The sequence below is a fragment of the Fusarium oxysporum genome, chromosome 1, assembly GCF_000149955.1.
Source record: "Fusarium oxysporum f. sp. lycopersici 4287 chromosome 1, whole genome shotgun sequence".
NCBI lineage: Eukaryota > Fungi > Ascomycota > Sordariomycetes > Hypocreales > Nectriaceae > Fusarium > Fusarium oxysporum.
In genome coordinates, this window is record NC_030986.1 from 973,819 (window position 1) to 992,098 (window position 18,280).

General features: G+C 49.2%; 4 protein-coding genes across 7 annotated transcripts; 2 read left to right on the top strand and 2 right to left on the bottom strand.

Moving 5' to 3' along the window:
- Positions 1-8: 8 nt before the first annotated feature.
- On the bottom strand, positions 9-2,135 carry FOXG_11138 (uncharacterized protein; the record flags this gene model as incomplete). The annotated part of the gene is made up of 4 exons (XM_018390653.1): positions 9-404; positions 449-764; positions 815-1,116; positions 1,164-2,135. 4 exons carry the CDS (start codon positions 2,133-2,135, stop codon positions 9-11), a joined length of 1,986 nt encoding a protein of 661 aa, XP_018249163.1.
- Positions 2,041-6,244, top strand: FOXG_11139 (uncharacterized protein). 2 transcript variants are annotated; one of them, XM_018390655.1, is made up of 2 exons: positions 4,179-5,815; positions 5,892-6,240. In XM_018390655.1, the coding sequence occupies exons 1-2, from the start codon at positions 4,474-4,476 to the stop codon at positions 5,912-5,914; spliced, it is 1,365 nt and encodes a 454-aa protein (XP_018249165.1). In that variant the 5' UTR covers positions 4,179-4,473; the 3' UTR covers positions 5,915-6,240. The 2 variants fall into 2 exon arrangements, with proteins under 2 accessions (XP_018249164.1, XP_018249165.1); XM_018390654.1 differs by having other exon boundaries at positions 2,041-6,244.
- A 648-nt stretch (positions 6,245-6,892) lies between these two features.
- Positions 6,893-12,213, top strand: FOXG_11140 (ubiquitin conjugation factor E4 B). Of its 3 annotated transcripts, XM_018390657.1 has the most exons (7): positions 6,893-7,195; positions 7,252-7,504; positions 7,562-7,970; positions 8,019-9,182; positions 9,230-9,322; positions 9,375-9,740; positions 9,791-12,213. In XM_018390657.1, the coding sequence occupies exons 1-7, from the start codon at positions 7,130-7,132 to the stop codon at positions 10,680-10,682; spliced, it is 3,243 nt and encodes a 1,080-aa protein (XP_018249167.1). In that variant the 5' UTR covers positions 6,893-7,129; the 3' UTR covers positions 10,683-12,213. The 3 variants fall into 3 exon arrangements, with proteins under 3 accessions (XP_018249167.1, XP_018249166.1, XP_018249168.1); XM_018390656.1 differs by having other exon boundaries at positions 7,252-7,970; positions 9,791-12,208; XM_018390658.1 differs by having other exon boundaries at positions 7,252-9,182; positions 9,791-12,208.
- FOXG_11141 (adenosine deaminase) lies at positions 10,804-12,808 on the bottom strand. The gene is made up of 2 exons (XM_018390659.1): positions 12,733-12,808; positions 10,804-12,665 (listed from the first exon to the last, which is right to left on the bottom strand). Exon 2 carries the CDS (start codon positions 12,087-12,089, stop codon positions 11,028-11,030), a length of 1,062 nt encoding a protein of 353 aa, XP_018249169.1. The 5' UTR covers positions 12,090-12,665; positions 12,733-12,808; the 3' UTR covers positions 10,804-11,027.
- Between the last annotated feature and the right edge of the window lie 5,472 nt (positions 12,809-18,280).

The following is an 18,280-nucleotide window of genomic DNA, read 5'->3' on the forward strand; positions in this document are numbered from 1 at the left end:
GACTCCAACTACTGGACTATGGAGTTTTCAATGCCTCGAAGGCTGCATATCGACTCGAGTTCTTTCTTCTTGCGGAGGGCCTCATCCTCATCAACGATTCCGCCTTTGGCATGTGCGAGATCATATTGCAGACCGATCTGGCGTAATTTTTGCGGATTACTGTCGGCTCCCATCTTGACCATCTTCTGGACAGTCGGAAGCCAATAATATCTCTCGGCCGTAATTTTGGGGATAACTTCATATGTACCTGGCTCGAGTTCGACCTCACAATTGATCGAACGTCGATCCCACTTATGAGCCGGACGCACCGAGCAGATGGGTGTCTTATCGTCAGCTGTCTTAAGCAAAAAGTGCAGAACAAATTCGTACTGCCCCTTCAAGTCTTTGAAGTAACGTTCATCAAGCTGAGACTGTCAGTATGAGTTGGTTTCACCAATGATCAGCATACCTGTGAGAGCACAATAACCACCATGCCTTCTTCTTTGACCTCGATGATAAACTTCTTCTTAAGGTAGCCGGTAAGCCAAGAGATGCTAACACTTGTCCATTGTTGAGCTACCGTCCATCGCTCGTCAAAAAGACGAGTTCTGTACATCCACTTGAAGTTATCGAGCATGTCGCTGAAAGACATCCAGAAAATTCCGTCGTCGCCAAACTGATGCTGAAGCTTTCGAATCATATGAGGGGTCCATTGCTTGGAGCCATCTGACCATGGACCATGCCACTCGCCATGGCCATCTTCAGATTTCTGTCCCCAGGGGTTTCTGTATGTGTCAGTTGTATGAGCCAAGCCAAAACTGCAAGTCATATTTACCGAATTTTGACCAAGCGGACTTTGTTGCCATCTTCGTCTTCAACTTCGGCCACCTTGAGAATCGAGTATGCATGTCGCAACACAATTCCGTTGTTATGGTCCTCTCCTGGACCGCCGGCAGACAAACCAAAGACGAATTCTCCATCTTCACCGTCGGATCCCAACATCTCACGCCACAGTCTCTCCTTGCGAAGGACTCTATTACCAGCGACCACAGTATTGACGCCGCCTGTGAGATCTTCGACTGCAGTGCCAGACCACCCACCATCCAAAGCATGATAGTCACCATGAACCTTTGCAAACTGAAATCGTCAGTTTTTATCTTGAGTATATTAAAGAGACAACTTACAGCTTTCTCAAGCAAGGGTAGCCAGGTCTCGTTAGGGTCCTCACACTTGGCAAAGTACAAGGACTCAGAGCCAGTTTGCTTCTGCGTCTTGTAAAGCCGAGCTTTCTTGCCCGTTGCATCATAGACTTCAGTATCTTCTCCGAAGTCCTTGTGCTTCAAGTAAAGGTTATCGTCAACAACAGTCGAAATCCACTCTCCGTCGCGGTTGAAGACGAAGCCGTAGACACCGCATTCTTCATCTTTTGCGACACAGATCTTCTTCATTAAATCTTTGCGATGGGCGATAGTTGCGAGAGCAGCCAGCCACCAACAGTCACCACCAGCACCTTGTTTGATGTCTGTACTGGAGAAGCCGCCGACTGTGAACTGAGGGTTTTCGAAGATCCATGGAATGCGATGGACTGAGCCTGGTCTGGAGTATCGAGAACCATAGTCCCTGCCGTTGAACATGCGTCTTTGCAGGTTGTTCTTGTTGATGTCAGGTTTGGCGTCCTCCAGCTCGTCGTCCTTCTTCCGTGTGTTGCGATATTTCTTCATTCGCTGAATATTAGGTCCCCTCTCAGACGACGCTGGTTCGTCATCACTGCTGTCCTCCTCAAACCGTCTCCCCATTAAACCATTGAGACAATTATCTTGGTAAGACGAAAAGTCGGTTTCAATGTCAAAGTCTGGGTCGCTGAATTTGGCATTGGTTCGTTCACATTCACGAACTATCGCTCTAACTCGAGCACGGCATTCTTTGGCAGCATCTTCATAGTTCTGCGCTGCATTGCGAGACTTGGGATAAGACGAGTCGGCGTCTGTGAGAAGTGACTCATACAGGCTCTGAGGAAAGATGGAAGTGACTTTTCCCGGTGCCTTAGAATGATACTTTGACCAGAACTTAGAAACCAGAGCTTGAGGGTTCAAAGGTTTACGCTTTGGCTTAGCAGGAGTAGGCTGCTGGCCAGGAGTAGGAGGAGTTGGCTTCATGGTTAAGAATTAATTTTCGGGACTCGAAATGTCTAAAGTGCATGGGAAATATTGGGGTCCTATATAGCCTCTCAAGGCATCTTCTTTGTAAAGGTCGATTGGACGCCTTTGTCAGAGACGCAGTGATCTGTTTGGTTGATGATCACCAGGTAACAGCAGCATCGCCGTGTTGCACATGGGATTGCGCAAAGTATACTGGAAGTGCAGTGCATGCATCTTGGCCTGTAAGCCGCCACTTTACGCTCTCTACCCGTAACGAGTCGGTTACAATATGCATCGCGAACAAGGCTGTGTCAGAAGTGATGGTTGAAAGGTGGGTGAAGTGCAGCGGGAAGCGTTACAGTTAATTAGGCAACAAACGACAATAACTGGAGACGTCGAAAGATGATGGATTCTTTGAGGTCTGATAGGTTGATGACATGGACAATCACGGTTGAAAGAAAGGCTCTTTGTAAGTGGCAGTGTTCAAAGAAGCGATGTAAGCTATTATTCGCTGATGATTGCAGATTCCAGCCGAAACCGTGGTTCGTTGTGAAAAATAAGGCTGAAATCGTTCGTCAGAGTTGATCAAGCCAAGCGACCTACCCTAAAAGCAGCAAGTTGGGGGCCATTTACAACATACAACAGTCAGAACTAGAGCAACAGGTGCATGCCCAGAAGAGCACGAGGAAGTGGATTACTTGGTTTTATCAGCCTCATGTTGACAGAAATGGCTGATCTAGTCCGCTTTGTTCAGTTTTGAGGCCGTTGGTTCACCTTCTGTAGTGGCATCGTCTGACGTTGTATTGCAGATAACAAGACGAATCAAAGGCGACTTGATCTCTGCCACGTCAGCAGGGAAGATGCCTCGCGGGAGCCTGGACGAGACGAGGGAGAAAAGATGAGGTTCAACAAGAGAAAAGGCAGAAACGCAGGCTGATTCGGAATATAGTACGCCTGGACTGAGATGTATCCAGGGGTGGGATAGCCCCGGGTTGATTCAGACTCATAATGCCGAAGAATCATCACGACCCAGTCCATTTCTTGATCTTCGGACATTCAAAACTGAGCACCTTCTAAAAAGAGTATCTTGATTCAATACCTCGATTTACTTCGATGCAGACAATACAGTCAGTGCGCAACTAGGTTTCGGTACAAATGCCTGATGCTGCTTTGACAGGTTTGACAGCCTCCACTTGGTTCAGCAACGGCCTTGTTTTGAGACCCTTCATGAGTCAGTCAACAACCGTTTTGCTTCACTTATTTCTGCAAGGTACCCAGTGATCGTCATTTTTTGGTAGTGAACCAACCTAACGCATTCATTCCCCTTTTCTTTTCTCGGTATTGTCCATTGCCCATTCCATGTTTTGAACAAACTCTAAAAACTGCAAACTGCATCGCGGAGCCGGAAATCTTGGAGTTTCTTACGGAACCGCACACAGTTCAAGAGCACAGAGAACTCATCGAGAGTTGTAAAACCCACGTGGGACTGCAACGTTAGCGGTACAGTAGCTTACGGTACGGCGCTGGATATGGAATGAGGAAAGCCGTTAGAAGACAACCTGTGGATAGTGAGAGTTGGCCTCTAACTAAAGGTCCTGGCCTGAAGCTTGTTCCTTCGTCCATGTGGATTCTGGAATGTGAAAGCCCTGCCTGAAACTGTCACTGTCAACGGTGCAACCAAGCCCAATGTGGTGAAGAAAGGGATATGCTCAATATCGGTATGGGAAAAGAAAAGTAAGGCGAAAATGACAGACCGATGATGTAATCGACAAAAAAAATGAGCCAAGGACCCTGACCCGGGAGTAGCTGAAACTGAGGATGATTTGGGTGGTGATATCGAGATGCAATTATCACGAGAAACAAAGACACTTTTTATAAACAACAAGAATAGAGAGGGAAAGAGCACAGCATGATCATCACATAGGCTCTAATTACTTCCCCAATGATCTTCTATAGACCCTCAATTGATCATTCTACTCGCGCGTAGTATACAAGACCCCTGCTATTTCTACAGCCAAGCTCCTCTCCTGATCCGCTTCTTTTTGTCAACCCCGCCAAAATGCTACCTCCTAAACTCTCTCGCAAAAATTGTTAGTACACCTCTTATCACATCATGGCCATGGCATGGCCTCCTCGGCTTTGCCTCCGCCTAATACGGTCCTGATGCGCACATCGAGATCCTCCCTTTCTTCCCTTCTTCATCAAAACATCGACTCCCCCGCCCATGAGCCTCATCACGACGTCGCACACGCACACAATCCACGAATACATGTCTCGACCTCAAGTCCTCAATTTCTTTCCGATCTGGTCCTATTCGACTTCTCTTTGATCCGGTCATATCCCCCGTTTTCCGATCATGGCCACAACTCCTCCTCCCGCCGCGGCTACAACCCTCCGAGACTCGAGACAGCCGACTCCTACTTCTCCTGTCGCTCCTACGCCGACTACGGCTGTTCCTGTTCTTTTGACTTCTGCTTCCGAATCGAGCGATGATGGAATTCGTTTGAGTCCAGCGGCTGCTCGCCGCTTCGCCCGCCGCAACCTTCGCCGCACATCCCCAACTCCCGACCTCGTCACTAGTCTCGTTCGGCCGCCCTCGCCAGATACTTTTTATGTTGGAGCACAAGTCTCGCAGCAAGTCAGACAAGATGTCAGGGCCAGAATTGATCCTTCATATTCGGGTCTTTTGATACCCAATGTTAACTCGGATCGTCGAACCGGACCTCTGCTTCCTCCACACCCATCTTCTCTCGGAATTCCCAAACGTTATGGCGGAAACTGCATCTTCGATATGTATTCTTTGACATATGTCAGCGAACCAGATGCTAATTTACTCTGTCCTATCTGCCATGACCCTCTGGTGGATCCGGTTACAACTCCCTGCGATCATACATTCTGCTATCGATGCTTGCGACAAAGCATTGACTCGAGTCCTTCCGGAACGGCCTGTCCCATTGACCGAGAGCCTTTGGCCTGGCCTAACTGCTTCAGCGCACCACGGCTCATCCGCACTCAGCTTAATAGTCTCAAAGTCAAGTGCCCTTACCATGCACGAGGCTGCAAATCAGAAGTTCGTCGGGAGGTAGTCGAAACACATGCTTCGACGGAATGCCGGTTCAAGGACTTCACCTGCCCCGGCGCTGATTGTGACAAGAGATTACGTTCCAAACCTGAAGATGATACTTGTCCCCACAAGGAGGATAAATGTTTACACTGCAAAGTGACAATCGAGGCTACTGATCGCGAACTGCATTTGTTATCATGTCCGAACAGCAAAACTCGCTGTGAGACATGCTGGAAGCTCGTATATCGCAGCCAGACCAAGGAACACGACGAATTAGAATGCGAAGGTGCTGTCATCAACTGTCCATATAGCGAGCTTGGTTGTCCAGCTCGTGCGATGCGCGGACAAATGGATGCTCATACTCTAGCTTGCGCATTCCACCCAGACACCCCGTCAGGCATGATAATTCGCTCACAGCGAGAAATCATCGATTCCTACACCAACCTCGGCCAACAAGTGCAGCAACTCCAAACTCGCCAGGACGAGACAAATCAACGCATCACAGAATTCAACTCGTCTCTCAGTCGCCGGGGTGTGGGCGACTCGGTAATGGGAGACAACCGCACAATCCAAGACCTCGACGCTGGTTTCGAAGAAGTTCACCAGAACCTAACACACCTCGAGGCGCGGCAGAGTATGTGGACTATCAACCAAATCATGCCTATTCGCGAGGAGGTAACTGAACTGCGCAACAATATTAACATGATTAGAATGCATGTTAACTGGCTCCTGAACCGAAGCCGCGAAGAAGGCCGCATAAGAGCAGCCGCGAGCTCTGGATCCACGGCAACTTTGCAGAGGGACAGGTCGGTAGAAGGCCCTCGTCTCGCGGAACGCCGTCGGTCAGCTAGTGTCGAAGGAACAGATTTGCCCCGTCTGTGATTAGTGTTTGCTTCTTTTTCTACTCTTCTTTTTAATCTTTTATTGGCGTAATGGTTTACGGAATACCCCGGCATTTACACGTAGGCTTAGTCGGAAAAGGGTTATGATTCATTGAGCACCGGCGGTAGTCTTTTATCATAGATTTATTTTAATCAGACGACTCAGGTTTGATATCCATGTGTGTTTTCTGTGTTTGGATGCTTCTTGTGACACATTGCCTATTTTAGACATGACGCTGCGTCACTTTAAGATCTTGAAGGCCTGACGTCAGGGGTCTAGAACTTCATTCTTTTTCACATACATCGCTATTCATGAAAACGTTTGACGTTGACTTTAAGGAGGAGGCAGCCTGATCATAAGAGATGAAAGTTTGACAGCAAGATGCAATTTTCACGCAGACTGCCATAAGTTCACCATTTAATAACCTAAGAATAGCACATCATGATTGATTGGTTTTTGAGAAGCTCCTATAAAATATCAGATGCAAGTCTTAGATCTTCATCATGATACAGGAAATACAGATGCTGTATCCTCGACTCTGTATCACCTCATCTTAGACATGACCATCAGTGCTCAGAAACAGCGAGCCACTTTATATTGCGGAGTTTAGAAGAGTGCTGCGGAGTTTGGGAGATGATTTGGCAGGCCAACATAAATCTTACGGCTCTAGTGGTATATTCTTTGTTCAACTGTTTTCATCTATCCTTTGAAACAATACTATTACCAATACCTCAGTGACTATTTCTTCCAGGTCCTTCTACACGAGTAGGCTACCAAAGTTTCAGCGCCACAGCTCAGAAGCAGCCACTAAAGCCTCACCGCCCCACCTCGAACCTCAAAGTTCCTAGGCCCAGCTCTGCCTGGAATTCCCCCACCCTCAGGTCCCCAAGCTCATCATTATCAACTGTACTACGCCTTTGTGAGGCTTGGGTCCACACCTCATAGATCTCGTCCATCTCACTCTCAGCCTCGCCATCCCATCTGAACCTCTTTCTTTCAACATAATTCTCGTCTTTTTTCACTTCCTCCTCCTTTCTCATCCGCACTTTGACTCGTAATCGCTATAATGGACCCCAACGAGCAACCCTCATGGGCTGGAGGCGATGCCCCAGACAAGGAGAAGATGGAACAGGCAAGTTGCGCCAACAGAGCTCATGATGGGGACTTTATGCTAAGCTAGGACCTCAGATCCGCGCGAGACGTCTCGCCAAGCTAGGGACATCAACGCCTGTGTCTGCCAAGTCAGATGAGAACAAGGCTCCCGATTCCGAATCGTCGAACCCCTCGCGCACGTCAACGCCGAAGCCGCAGCCGCAGCCGCAGCCCGCATCCGCTGAATCACGGCCCAAGATCAACGTCACTTCCGCCGCTCCGCCGGCATCTTCCAGCCCGAACCCCTTCGACAAGCTAGGGGTGAAGGCGGAGCCGTCGAGTTCAACAGGTACTTCCTCTATGAATCGTAAAAGACTGGCATCTGAGATTGACGACGTCGTTCCAGCGGATCGACCCTCCCCCAAGCCATCCACCACTCAACCCGAGTCCGACGAGTCCTATGCCGACCGAACATTGTCACAGATCTTCCGCATCACTGTGGACCCGCATAACATGGTCAACAGCAGTGGCCAACGGCTGACATTCCTCCCGAACCTAAACGAAGAACTGAACGAGTCCGGGGAGCCTTTGAAGCTGTCCGTGAACACGCTAGATCAAGCGCTTATGGAGGCGGCCAGCAGCTATCCCCATGATAAGCCTCTCATGAACTACTTCTTGCCATGCTGGAAGCGTGCTGTGAAAGCCTCGCTCCAGTTCAAGGGAACAGAGGGTCCAAAGTTCGAGGTGCATGAAGAGGCCAAGCGTTTGTGTATGAGCGGCTGCTTGTTTGCCCTGTCCATGCCGGATCTCTATGGGTAAGCAATTTCACCGCGTCGAAGATATAATCCTGACGCCTCATGTAGCCGATCACCGAATCCTAAGCATGATACACTCATGCCATACCTCTTGAAGGGCGTGCAGGACGAGAACGGCCTTTGCTTCAACTTCATACAGGAAGCTATCAAGCGATTCGATGACGACGAGGCTTTCCCTGCTTTGTTCAACGATGCCATGGTTCAAATCAGCAGCAAGCTGGGTACAATCTCTATGGACCAGGATTACAAGCCGTATATCCAGGCCATGTTGACGTACACCAGATTCCCTCCTCTAATCGTGAACCTCGCCAAACACCCAACCTTCACCATGGCTCAGTCAGCTGCTGGAATCGAAAAGCACACCCTCTTGGGTCCGTTCTTCCGCATCTCACCACTTCAGAATGAAGTCATCAAGAGCTATTTCCCTGGGGCTCGTGGTCTTGACAAGGGTAGAATCGCAAACTCACAAGACGCTTTGCGAATGGTGCTGAGGACACACCAAGATGATCTTTTCGCGATCACAAACGCCTTTATCCGCGCCGGCCAGGAGACCAGATCTCGAACCCTGGACTGGTTCGCCTACATCATGAACTCAAATCACAAGAGGAGGGCACTACAAGTTGACCCTAGAGAGGTTGCTTCCAACGGATTTATGATTAACGTGACCACGATTCTAGACCGATTTTGCGAACCCTTCATGGATATGGATTTCAGCAAAGTAAACAAGATCGATGACAACTATTTCCGAAAGCAACCACGGATAAATATCAGCGATGAGACAAAGCTGAACGCAGACCAGTCATACGCGGATTCTTTCTATGCGAACAAGATCCCTGGTGAAACCAACTTCATCTCGGAGGCTTTCTTCTTGACCCTAGCAGCGCATCACTATGGAAGTGAAGCCTGCAACTCCCAACTGAAGAATTTGGACAGGGATATAAAGTATCTGGAGAAGAGAGTCAAGATTATGGAGGCAGATCGTATCAAGTTCGTGAACAATCCTGTCCAACTTCAACAATATGACAAGGCTGTTCAGAGGCACGTCGATGCTCTCGAGAAGAGCATTGCTGTCAAGCTTTCCATCGAAGGTGTCCTGCTTGATGAACGGATGCAGAGCACTTCATTGCGTTTCATGCGCATTGTGGCTGTGTGGTTGCTTCGTTTGGTGACTCGATCAGAGTACAAGCCTGGTCAAGAGTCGAAGGAGATACAGTATGTGTCCTGGCGCGCAATATGGATGATGATACTGACAACTGTAGACTCCCCCTTCCTGCGGAGAAGTCAGATGTATTCTCATGTCTTCCAGAGTATACGCTACAGAATATCGTGGACAATTTTAAGTTCATATTTAGGTTCGTCCACCATGCTGACATTCGACAGAGGCCTCAACTAACAACTTAACAGGTGGCTACCTAAGATTCTCCCCAGCGCTGTTGGCGATGAAATGATTGCGCTTTGCGTAACATTTCTCCGCTCAACTGAGTACATCAAGAACCCGTACCTCAAGTCCTCATTGGTCTCACTGCTCTTCTCGGCGACTTGGCCATTGATGCATCTCAAGCGAGGTGTTCTGGGCGATCAGCTTGTTGGCAGCCAGTTTGCCAATGATCATCTTCTCAAGGGCTTGATGAAATTTTACATCGAGTGCGAGTCAACGGGCGCGGATTCTGCTTTCTATGACAAGTTCAACATTCGATACGAGATCTTCCAAGTGATCAAATGTGTTTGGGTCAACGACCACTACAAGCGACAATTGACACGGGAGAGTCGGTCAGTAACCCCCAAAGTCATTTTTTGAGATGTTACTAACACCACTACAGAGTCAACAAGCAGTTCTTTGTTCAATTTGTCAACATGTTGTTGAACGATGCTACTTATGTCTTGGATGAAGCTTTAACCAAGTTCCCCAAGATTCGTGCTATTGAGAAGGAACTTGAAGATCCGTCAATACCACAAGAGGATCGCCAGAAGAAGGAGGAGGAGATGCAACAGCTGGCTAACCAGGCCACGTCTTTCATGCAGTTGGCCAACGAGACGCTTGAGATGATGAAGCTTTTCACAGAGGCTATGAGTGAAGCCTTCACTATGCCCGAAATTGTGTCTCGTCTGGCAAGCATGCTCAACTACAACCTGGAGACGTTAGCAGGAAAGAAGGCGGCTGCCGAGCTCAGTGTCTCTAACAGAGACAAGTACCACTTCCGCCCTATCCAGATCATTTCAGACATTGTCGACATCTATCTCAACCTCGGCAACTCACCAGTCTTCATTGACGCCGTTGCTGCAGATGGTCGATCTTACAAGCCTGAAGTGCTGGAGCGCGTTTCACGCATTCTCATCTCCAAGCACCAGAAGGATCCTGCCGATGTTGCTCGCTGGGACAAGCTCAGGGTGAAGTTTGTCGACGCCAAGACACTCCTCGACCAAGCGGAACTCGACCTGGGTGACATCCCTGCCGAGTTTGAGGACCCCATCATGGGTGATCTCATGAAAGATCCTGTCTTGCTACCCAGTAAGCATATTGTTGACCGATCAACCATTGTCCAGCATCTCCTAAGCGATCCTAAGGATCCTTTCACAAGACAAGCCATGACTATCGATGATGCAATTCCACAAACGGAACTAAAGGAGAGGATTGAGCAGTGGCGAGAGGAGCGGGTGCAAGCTGCCAAGGACAAGTTGAAGAGCGATGTCATGGATACCACAGAGGGTTAAGATCATGCAAGAGAATGGTTTTGAAAAAGGGGAATTATGTGATTAGACGTGTTCTGTTGTCTGTCGAAGATCGGGGATGGTGCATGTGTACTTCACTTCGCTCATGGCGTGAGCACGGAGAAATGGTCTGCTTAGAAGGGACAGTTTACATGAGATGACAGATCAGGTATGATGACAAACAGCGGTTCAGGAACTGCAGCGCATTTTTACATGATAAATATCTTGTTCGTCGGAAATATAGCGAGTTGCATTTCCAGTTAACCGTCCTATCTACATACACATCGGGGTATTTCCACCGTATCCCTTCCGCTATCCCCAACGCCTTCTTGACTTTTGAATCACAGCTCACGCCTTCAAATCCTTGTACTCTTCCAACACTTGCTCCAGCTCTTTGAGAATCTCCTGCTTGCGCTCATCAGAGCACCAGCTTTCCTCAACGGCACCGCGGACGATCCATGCCCAGTCCTTAACGGAGAGGCTGAAGGTATCCTGGACGCGGCAGTAGACTTCCTGGACGTAGGCGCCAAAGTAAGCAGGATCGTCACTGTTGACACTGAAGAGGACGCCAGCATCGAGGAACTTGCGCACAGGGGCGTCGGCGAGTTCGGGCAGGTTGCAGAGAGCTACGTTTGACCAGGGGCAGAAAGTCAAGAGGGTGCGGTTGGCAGCCAGTCTTTTGAGGAGTTCGGGGTCCTGAGCGGCTGCGAGGCCGTGGTCGATGCGCGAAACCTTCAGATGCTCAAGTGAGGCAGTGATGAAAGAAGGAGGTGCTTCTTCGCCGGCGTGAGTGGTGAGATGAGTACCAGTCTTTGCAACACGGGCATAGACCTCGGTGAAGAGCTCAGGAGGGAACGCCTTCTCGCTCGAGACCATGCCAAAGCCTGTCAGTGTGCCATCGTTGAAGTGGCCGCGGTCCAGAAGAGTATCGACAAGAGCATGAGACTCGGGAACAGGCAGATGGCGAAGAATACAGACAATCAGCTCGACAGTAATACCCAACTCCTTCTGAGCACGACGCTTGGCGGCTGTAAGTCCCGCGACGACGGTGTCGTAGCTGACACCTCGAGCGGTGTGCGCCTGAGGATCGAAGAAGATCTCAGCATGTCGAACCTTTTCGCTCGCAGCGCGCTGGAAATACTGGTACGCAAGAGTCTCAAAGTCGTTTTCGGTGATAAGCACGCTCATCCCGAGGTAGTAGTAGTGCAGGAAGTCATCGAGACATGTGAATCTTCCATAGCGCTCTCGCAACTTATCAGCCGACCCATAGACAGGATCTTCTGGCAATTTGATCCCGTTCTTCTCAGCGAGAGAGAAGAGAAGCTCAGGCTCAAGAGTTCCCTCAATATGGAGATGCTGCTCGACCTTTGGCAAAGCCTTGAGGAAGCTGTGGAACTGAGAATTGCACATATTGATCTTTGCCGATCAAGTTTATTTCGTCTTGGTGAGTTCTTGGGATTATCACTCGAGTCTTTCTTCTTTTTGTTCACCTTCACCAAAGAGACAGAGGCAATTAGACTGTGGAGAATTCGAATTATTCGCACCGATTGATCAAGTTTTGACAATGGAACTCGATAGGCCCAGGCCCAGATTGATTAGCATCTCGTCCAATAAAAGCACGTAGAGTTGCGGGAGCTCCCGGCCCCGTCAAAGTCATTCATTGTTTGTGGTTTCATTCATTGTGATCTCGGGAAGTATATCCAGCATAGGTAGATATATTAATTGCATGTGCGTATTCTGTGTCCGTAGACAAAGTAGTATTCCGTCGCTCAAATGGTCGTTCTAGTATCTTGGTTGATCTCGACGTGTTGAGACAGGTATCTTGCTTGGCAAGCTTGGTAAGCGACTTGTCATAGTGGCATAGGTCGGCATGGGATCCGTGGACTGAAATGAGTGCCGGAATCTCTTGCCATATTGTTAATTGAAATTCCTTTCAAAGTCCACTGATCATCGCATCAAGTGCTGTCCTCGGGTACTAGTCCCGGCCTAGTGGTCAATTAGCATCCTACGTCTTGTGCCTAGTCGTCTGTTGGGTTGGGCCGTGGTGATTCACTTTTTTCTGCAACTCCACGGCATGAGACTGCACAAGTCTCTCCACCTTAAGAGGCTTCTTCTCATTTCCTCCTCAGATGCCAGCCTCTTGAGTGTCTTGAGTCTTGACCGTCACTTGACTATCAACAGCGGCTTATCGTGCCACCCCTGAACCATCCATTTCCAGGAATAGGGACGCACTCCCGTTCCGACACCCGCGCCAAAAGCAAAGGAACCCTGTCCAGTAGAGCACAGTACACTACAACCTCAGGAACAGACAGGCTGGGATATCGATGACTTGCGGGTCCCAAATCCACATCTCAGCACTCTCAAACGCCAAGCAAAGTTTGAGAGACATTTCTCTCATATTGATTACTTCAAGTTTTTCCTGCCTCGCTCTGGGTTCCGTGTTAGGTATCGCCAAAATCTGCGCGGGCTTCTGTACCAGCTTAGTATTAGCGATGATGATGTAGTATTCTTCCGTCTCGATGACAGGGCGTTTTGTGTCCTCCCGAGCATGGACTCAAAGAATGTGGGTGTCAGGAGAATCGATTGACAGCAACTTACTGGCTAGAATTGCCGGCTTATCGTTCCCTACTGTAGGAGCCGTATGCGTGCACGCCGAGAAGGGAGGATGGTCCTCTGATCTTGACTCGCCTCAGCTTTCAGCTAGGTTGCTACCCTCGTAAGGACATGTAGCATCTTATCCGTCAATCACTGTAACGGTGCGAATCGGAACAGTTCCCATGATCACAATCGGATGTGCATGAGGATTCACGACATCTGTAGGGTGACATGCGCTATCTACAGTAGCTTCTCTCTCTTCCCAACAGGCAATATGGCATTATGGATAATGGAACACGCTTCACGTTGGATTTTCGGATTCTCGGAAATATCAATTTCTAACAACAGAGGTGGAAAAGACCGGTTCCCCGACTTCTTAGGGACACTACTACATGGCTCAGTTTCAGACATTGCGGGGGGTTGGTTGGATCTGTGCCGCCATGATGAGATGTAGGGACCCAAACGCGTGCCATTGATGAGTTTCGTCCGACAGGCAGGTCCGGAATGTCATCCAACTCGGCCTTTGCTGTCGAGAATGGACGGCCCAGTCTTGTTTCTGATCTGAAGAGGATATAAGTCTCCGTGTGATTTCCCTCCAATAGAATCCACACAATCTCGAACGCCTCTTGGATACATTATCTGTCAGAGAGTCGTGTATTTAATATTACTAAGAGTTAGAATTGATAACTCTTGCTCGTTGAAAGCGATATGACGAGAAATTGACCAGAGCTGTCTCATACCATATACCTGCTTGAGGACTAGTCGCAATGTCGGTGGCGCCATTCCGTTCGGTAGCTTATATAACTGGCAGATGGCATCGGAACACAGGTGTCCCGTTAACTAGTTATACTAGTGTGCATTATTATCGTGCCTGCCTGACAGACGCTTCGTCGATTGAGAACACAGACCAACAGAGTTGAGGGTCCAGTCGCAAGTCCCAAGCCGACTTCAACTCGGTCCAGTAGACAAAGACAGTCGTTTCGGGCCGTGTACAACGCTATAGATCTGCCTGTCTGGGACGTTCATTTGTCCGTGGCATAACTCAACCGATGGAGCTGGCAGGCTGGTCCTAGAAACTAGGCCATGTGGAACAGGGTACGTAAGCTCCAGGAGTCATGAGGGACGAGGATGTTGAATTGAGAATGAGCCTGCTTGGTCTGTTCGCCGAGCGAGTGGAGAGAAGGGGCAGAACATCCCAGTCAAGGACGGCTAGAATGTCTCAAGAACCGATTAGCAACCAAACATCGGGCGGAGGAGCCACATGCTAATTGGACCAAGCTTTGCCGGCACTTTTACCAGGTAAATGGATCAGATAGCTAGTCGAGTGGCTAGAGGGGATATTGTACGGAGATTTGTTCAGAATAAGGTGAAGAATGCGGACTGCCATCTTCTTCAACGATTCATGTCAAATACTCAAAGTCTTGTGCTAGTCTCAGCTTGTGGCGGCTCTATGATTTAGCGGCGCTTGAAATTGCGACTGTTGTGCCACAAAGCTGCCTGCATACTTATCAGTGAGGAAGTATCCAATGGAGCTGAGGGAGAAAAGGCTTGACCTTGATGCTTATCCAACTGTCATAATCTTTCTCCGCGATCCATACGGTAAAACCACGTGGATTGACGTGGTTCTGAACACCAAATTCGCGTATCCAACCAGGCGATTACCGTATGCCTGGTCCGAAAACCAGGTTGCTGGAGAATATGAAGCCCATCCAAACCCATGGCGGTATATAGTGAGATGTGGGTCTCGATCAGCCCCAACGAAACCAATTGAAGAGTGAGGTGCAACAGATCCGTCTTATATCATTGGTCATTCTGGTCAACCTGACATGTAAACGTTTATGTGGCTTGAGCGGATCGTCTTGAATAGGAAGGATGAACCGCTGAAGAGTGACAGAAAGTATCTCAAGAATACATATCTAATTGCGATATGTTGATCAATCATGCGCACACCGGCTGCCTTTCGATGTCTTTGAGTCAGTCGAAATGTCAAAGACTATAACGGCTGTCAGGAAGAAGAATGATCAACAAGTGCGGATGTATGCAGCCGGTGGCGGTGATTCGAGCTACCACATTCCATCGCTCACGAATTTAGCCAGTTGCTCACAAACCCCTGGAGTCAATTCGTAGTTGAGTTTCATTGCACGGTTCTTGAAGGCTCGTTCCGTCATCCAAGAGGATGGAAGGACGCACCGATGGGCCAATCTTCAACTGCTGACTGTCAAATTTGAGGAAATCTGAGGCACTCGGGGTCTTTCGATTGTTGAAAATCGTGCCGAGTCTGTGTGATACTCGAACCGAGTTGGATGCTGTCCTATCCGTGTCAGGGACTGACTTTGATACTCAGAAGCGCGACTCATTCCCGGATGACAAGGCCCATAAACGAAGGACGGGCCGATGAAACAAAGGCTTGACCATTGAATCCGTGCCAGCGGGCATGTTTGATCGCCAGATCCGTCTCTTCTCAGGTGGCTGTTGAAAATGCAAGGTTCTTGGCCGGGTGAAGGACCTTAGACCGAAGGGAATAGGCGAGTCGTTTGAAGAAATGGTATTGAAGTCCGTCGGAGAATACGAGGAAAGATAGGAAACGGGAAAGCTAGACCTGGTAGTGGAATTGATGAATCAACATATGGAGCAGGGGAGGTTTTCTTCGTCGACATGGAAATTTGAGCATGGGAATAGGGTAAGTTATACAGACAGGTAAATGTTCGTGATAAGGCCCTTCCTGCCCATGAGGTTAAATTAGCTGGTTTGCTCACATGGAGATGTACCACTCCAGAGGCAGGAGTTAATCTTTAACTTTATCTACTATAGGCAGGTACTAAATTCCCGACCGATCGAAGAAGGAACCATCTTAGAGACAGTGGGTTGAGCGAGAATCGTTCTTTCCCTGAATTAACCAAACCCAAGCCCAAGGAAAGTCGCTAACTACTTCGCATCGGATACTGTATGAACAGAGAAACACGGCAGGTGCTGCACGGTGAGACCCCTGTAGCAAGGCAACCTTAACTTTACCTTCCCTGTCTACAGCGTAAACCTGAGGCTCGCCTAAGTTGTATCGCGGCATGCATTCCCCCCGCCAACAACGTTATTTTCATATTCTTCTCAACTCCTATTTGCGAATTCAAAAAAGATACTTCCGCTTCCGCTTCAGCTTCAGCTGCATCTACAGCCTGCATCGCTCACTCGCTCTCTCGCGCGCATGCGAGTGCCCGAATACCGTATCAATAACACGGTACCATAGCTCACACTAAAACCGTCTCCGAGATCGTGGTCCCTGCTGCAAGACGATAGTATGTATGTACATATGGCACCCCTTCTACGGTAGTCAGCATCCGAAACCACAACTCGAATCTCAGCCCACACGGCCCCCGCCCCCTCGATCTTGACAAGGGCATACGCCAAAGGTTAGCAGCGAATGAGGAGCTCGCCTTCATCACCCCAATTCGTGATCCGATGCTCTGCCAAGTATTCGTAGCGCAGCGTTTGCTGTTATGCCAAACTACGTACGGATACACAAAGACCTTGGGGGCCGTGACCAAACACGACTCGATACATACAAGGCACCGAGCAGAGTATACCGGTTCGGCCCCGCTGCCTCCGCTGGCGGACCATCTGTTTCCACTTCAATCGGCCGTTGGCAGACGCCGCAACGGATTGCTTTTAGTCTGAGGCGCGTGCCAACTCCCCAAAGCGAAGCGCCCCTGCCGCCACTAAATATGAATCAGTTGTCTGTGGTCCATGTCCATGTCGCTGGTTCTCTGAATTTTAGGGATTGACTTGCATACGGATCAGACTTGGCTGGACAACTAACTCATCTCGTCCCAACTCTATCCTGGCATCGAAGCACTGCCTCTGCCCTTCTGGAATTTTAGAATACGTATGGATGTACCAACATTTGAGGCGGGCCCGCATCTCTCCCACTTCACTTGGTCATGGACGTGGGCTTGATAGGATGTCTAAAGAAAGCAAGCCACTCAAATCTCCAACGCCGGTTGCTCGCCGACCTGTGCTTTCTTACAGTATGCCCCTGCCTTCTGTTACATACAAGGCGGGTCATGGCCTGGGCAGCACTGTATGTATTGATGATTGTACAGTCCCATGCGGAGTGCGAAATCTTTGAACTCTTCATGGCCCTGGACGTTGTCATATATGCATTCCCTACCGAGTGTCTTGGTGGTTGATATGCTTGTATGGTACAGTTTATTTTAACCTTCATTCCTCACGCTGACCAGATATCGAGATCCTGCCCTTCCATATAGGGCCCGGGCGAGCCACCCGTCCAACCCTTCCCTTCCCGGCGGTTCACTCGGCTCTAGCCCGAATCCCCACTGCGACCCTGACTGGGGATTCGTCATCCGCCTCCCACCCACGGCGGCGGATATAACCGTCCCATTGGCGAACACCTGGACAAGGTGGCACCTTCGGAAACCATCATGACCGAACCCATGCCCTCCGGCAGGCTGTGTGCCCAACGGCAGCTTGCAGCCCTCTAAGTCGACCAGCAAACGATTCCAGTCCACCAGCTCGGCGCAAGGCCTCGAATGGGCCAAGGGCCATTGTAATCGACATGCTCGGACTGCACACAAACGCGAGAGCGACTATTCTAGTTCCCGTCTACATCACCATTCTATCCCTGGCCTCAAACTGTCTATCGGCTGCTGACGCCACATATCTGGCATGACAACCATGAATCAGGAGTTAGTGAGCCTTGCAGTCCAGTACTGGTTGAGCTCCATAGCTCCACTAGTCAAGCAGTCAGATAGTAGCCAGATACCGCTGAACCATGCCAGGCCGCACAGACGTGTGTTTCAGTTCTGAGACTACACCCTGATGTGTGCAATCGCCTGCAAACATGTCACTATCACGTTAGTAATTCGGGTTGATCGATATATACGAACTACGGTTCTGTTGCATATTATCGCAAGGTGTTATGTCCGGGGAGTCTGGGAATAGATCTGGTTTATTATAGTGGCATTTCGTACATTAAAATCAAGTCAACATTTCTG

Excerpts from the sequence above, each read along its gene's own strand:
- FOXG_11141 (XM_018390659.1), bottom strand. The coding sequence starts at position 12,089 with ATGTGCAATTCTCAGTTCCACAGCTTCCTCAAGGCTTTGCCAAAGGTC.
- FOXG_11139 (XM_018390654.1), top strand. The coding sequence starts at position 4,474 with ATGGCCACAACTCCTCCTCCCGCCGCGGCTACAACCCTCCGAGACTCG.
- FOXG_11140 (XM_018390656.1), top strand. The coding sequence starts at position 7,130 with ATGGACCCCAACGAGCAACCCTCATGGGCTGGAGGCGATGCCCCAGAC. Across the intron at positions 9,183-9,229 it reads CAAGAGTCGAAGGAGATACA|ACTCCCCCTTCCTGCGGAGA; the intron begins GTATGTGTCCTG and ends TGACAACTGTAG. Across the intron at positions 9,323-9,374 it reads AATTTTAAGTTCATATTTAG|GTGGCTACCTAAGATTCTCC; the intron begins GTTCGTCCACCA and ends ACAACTTAACAG.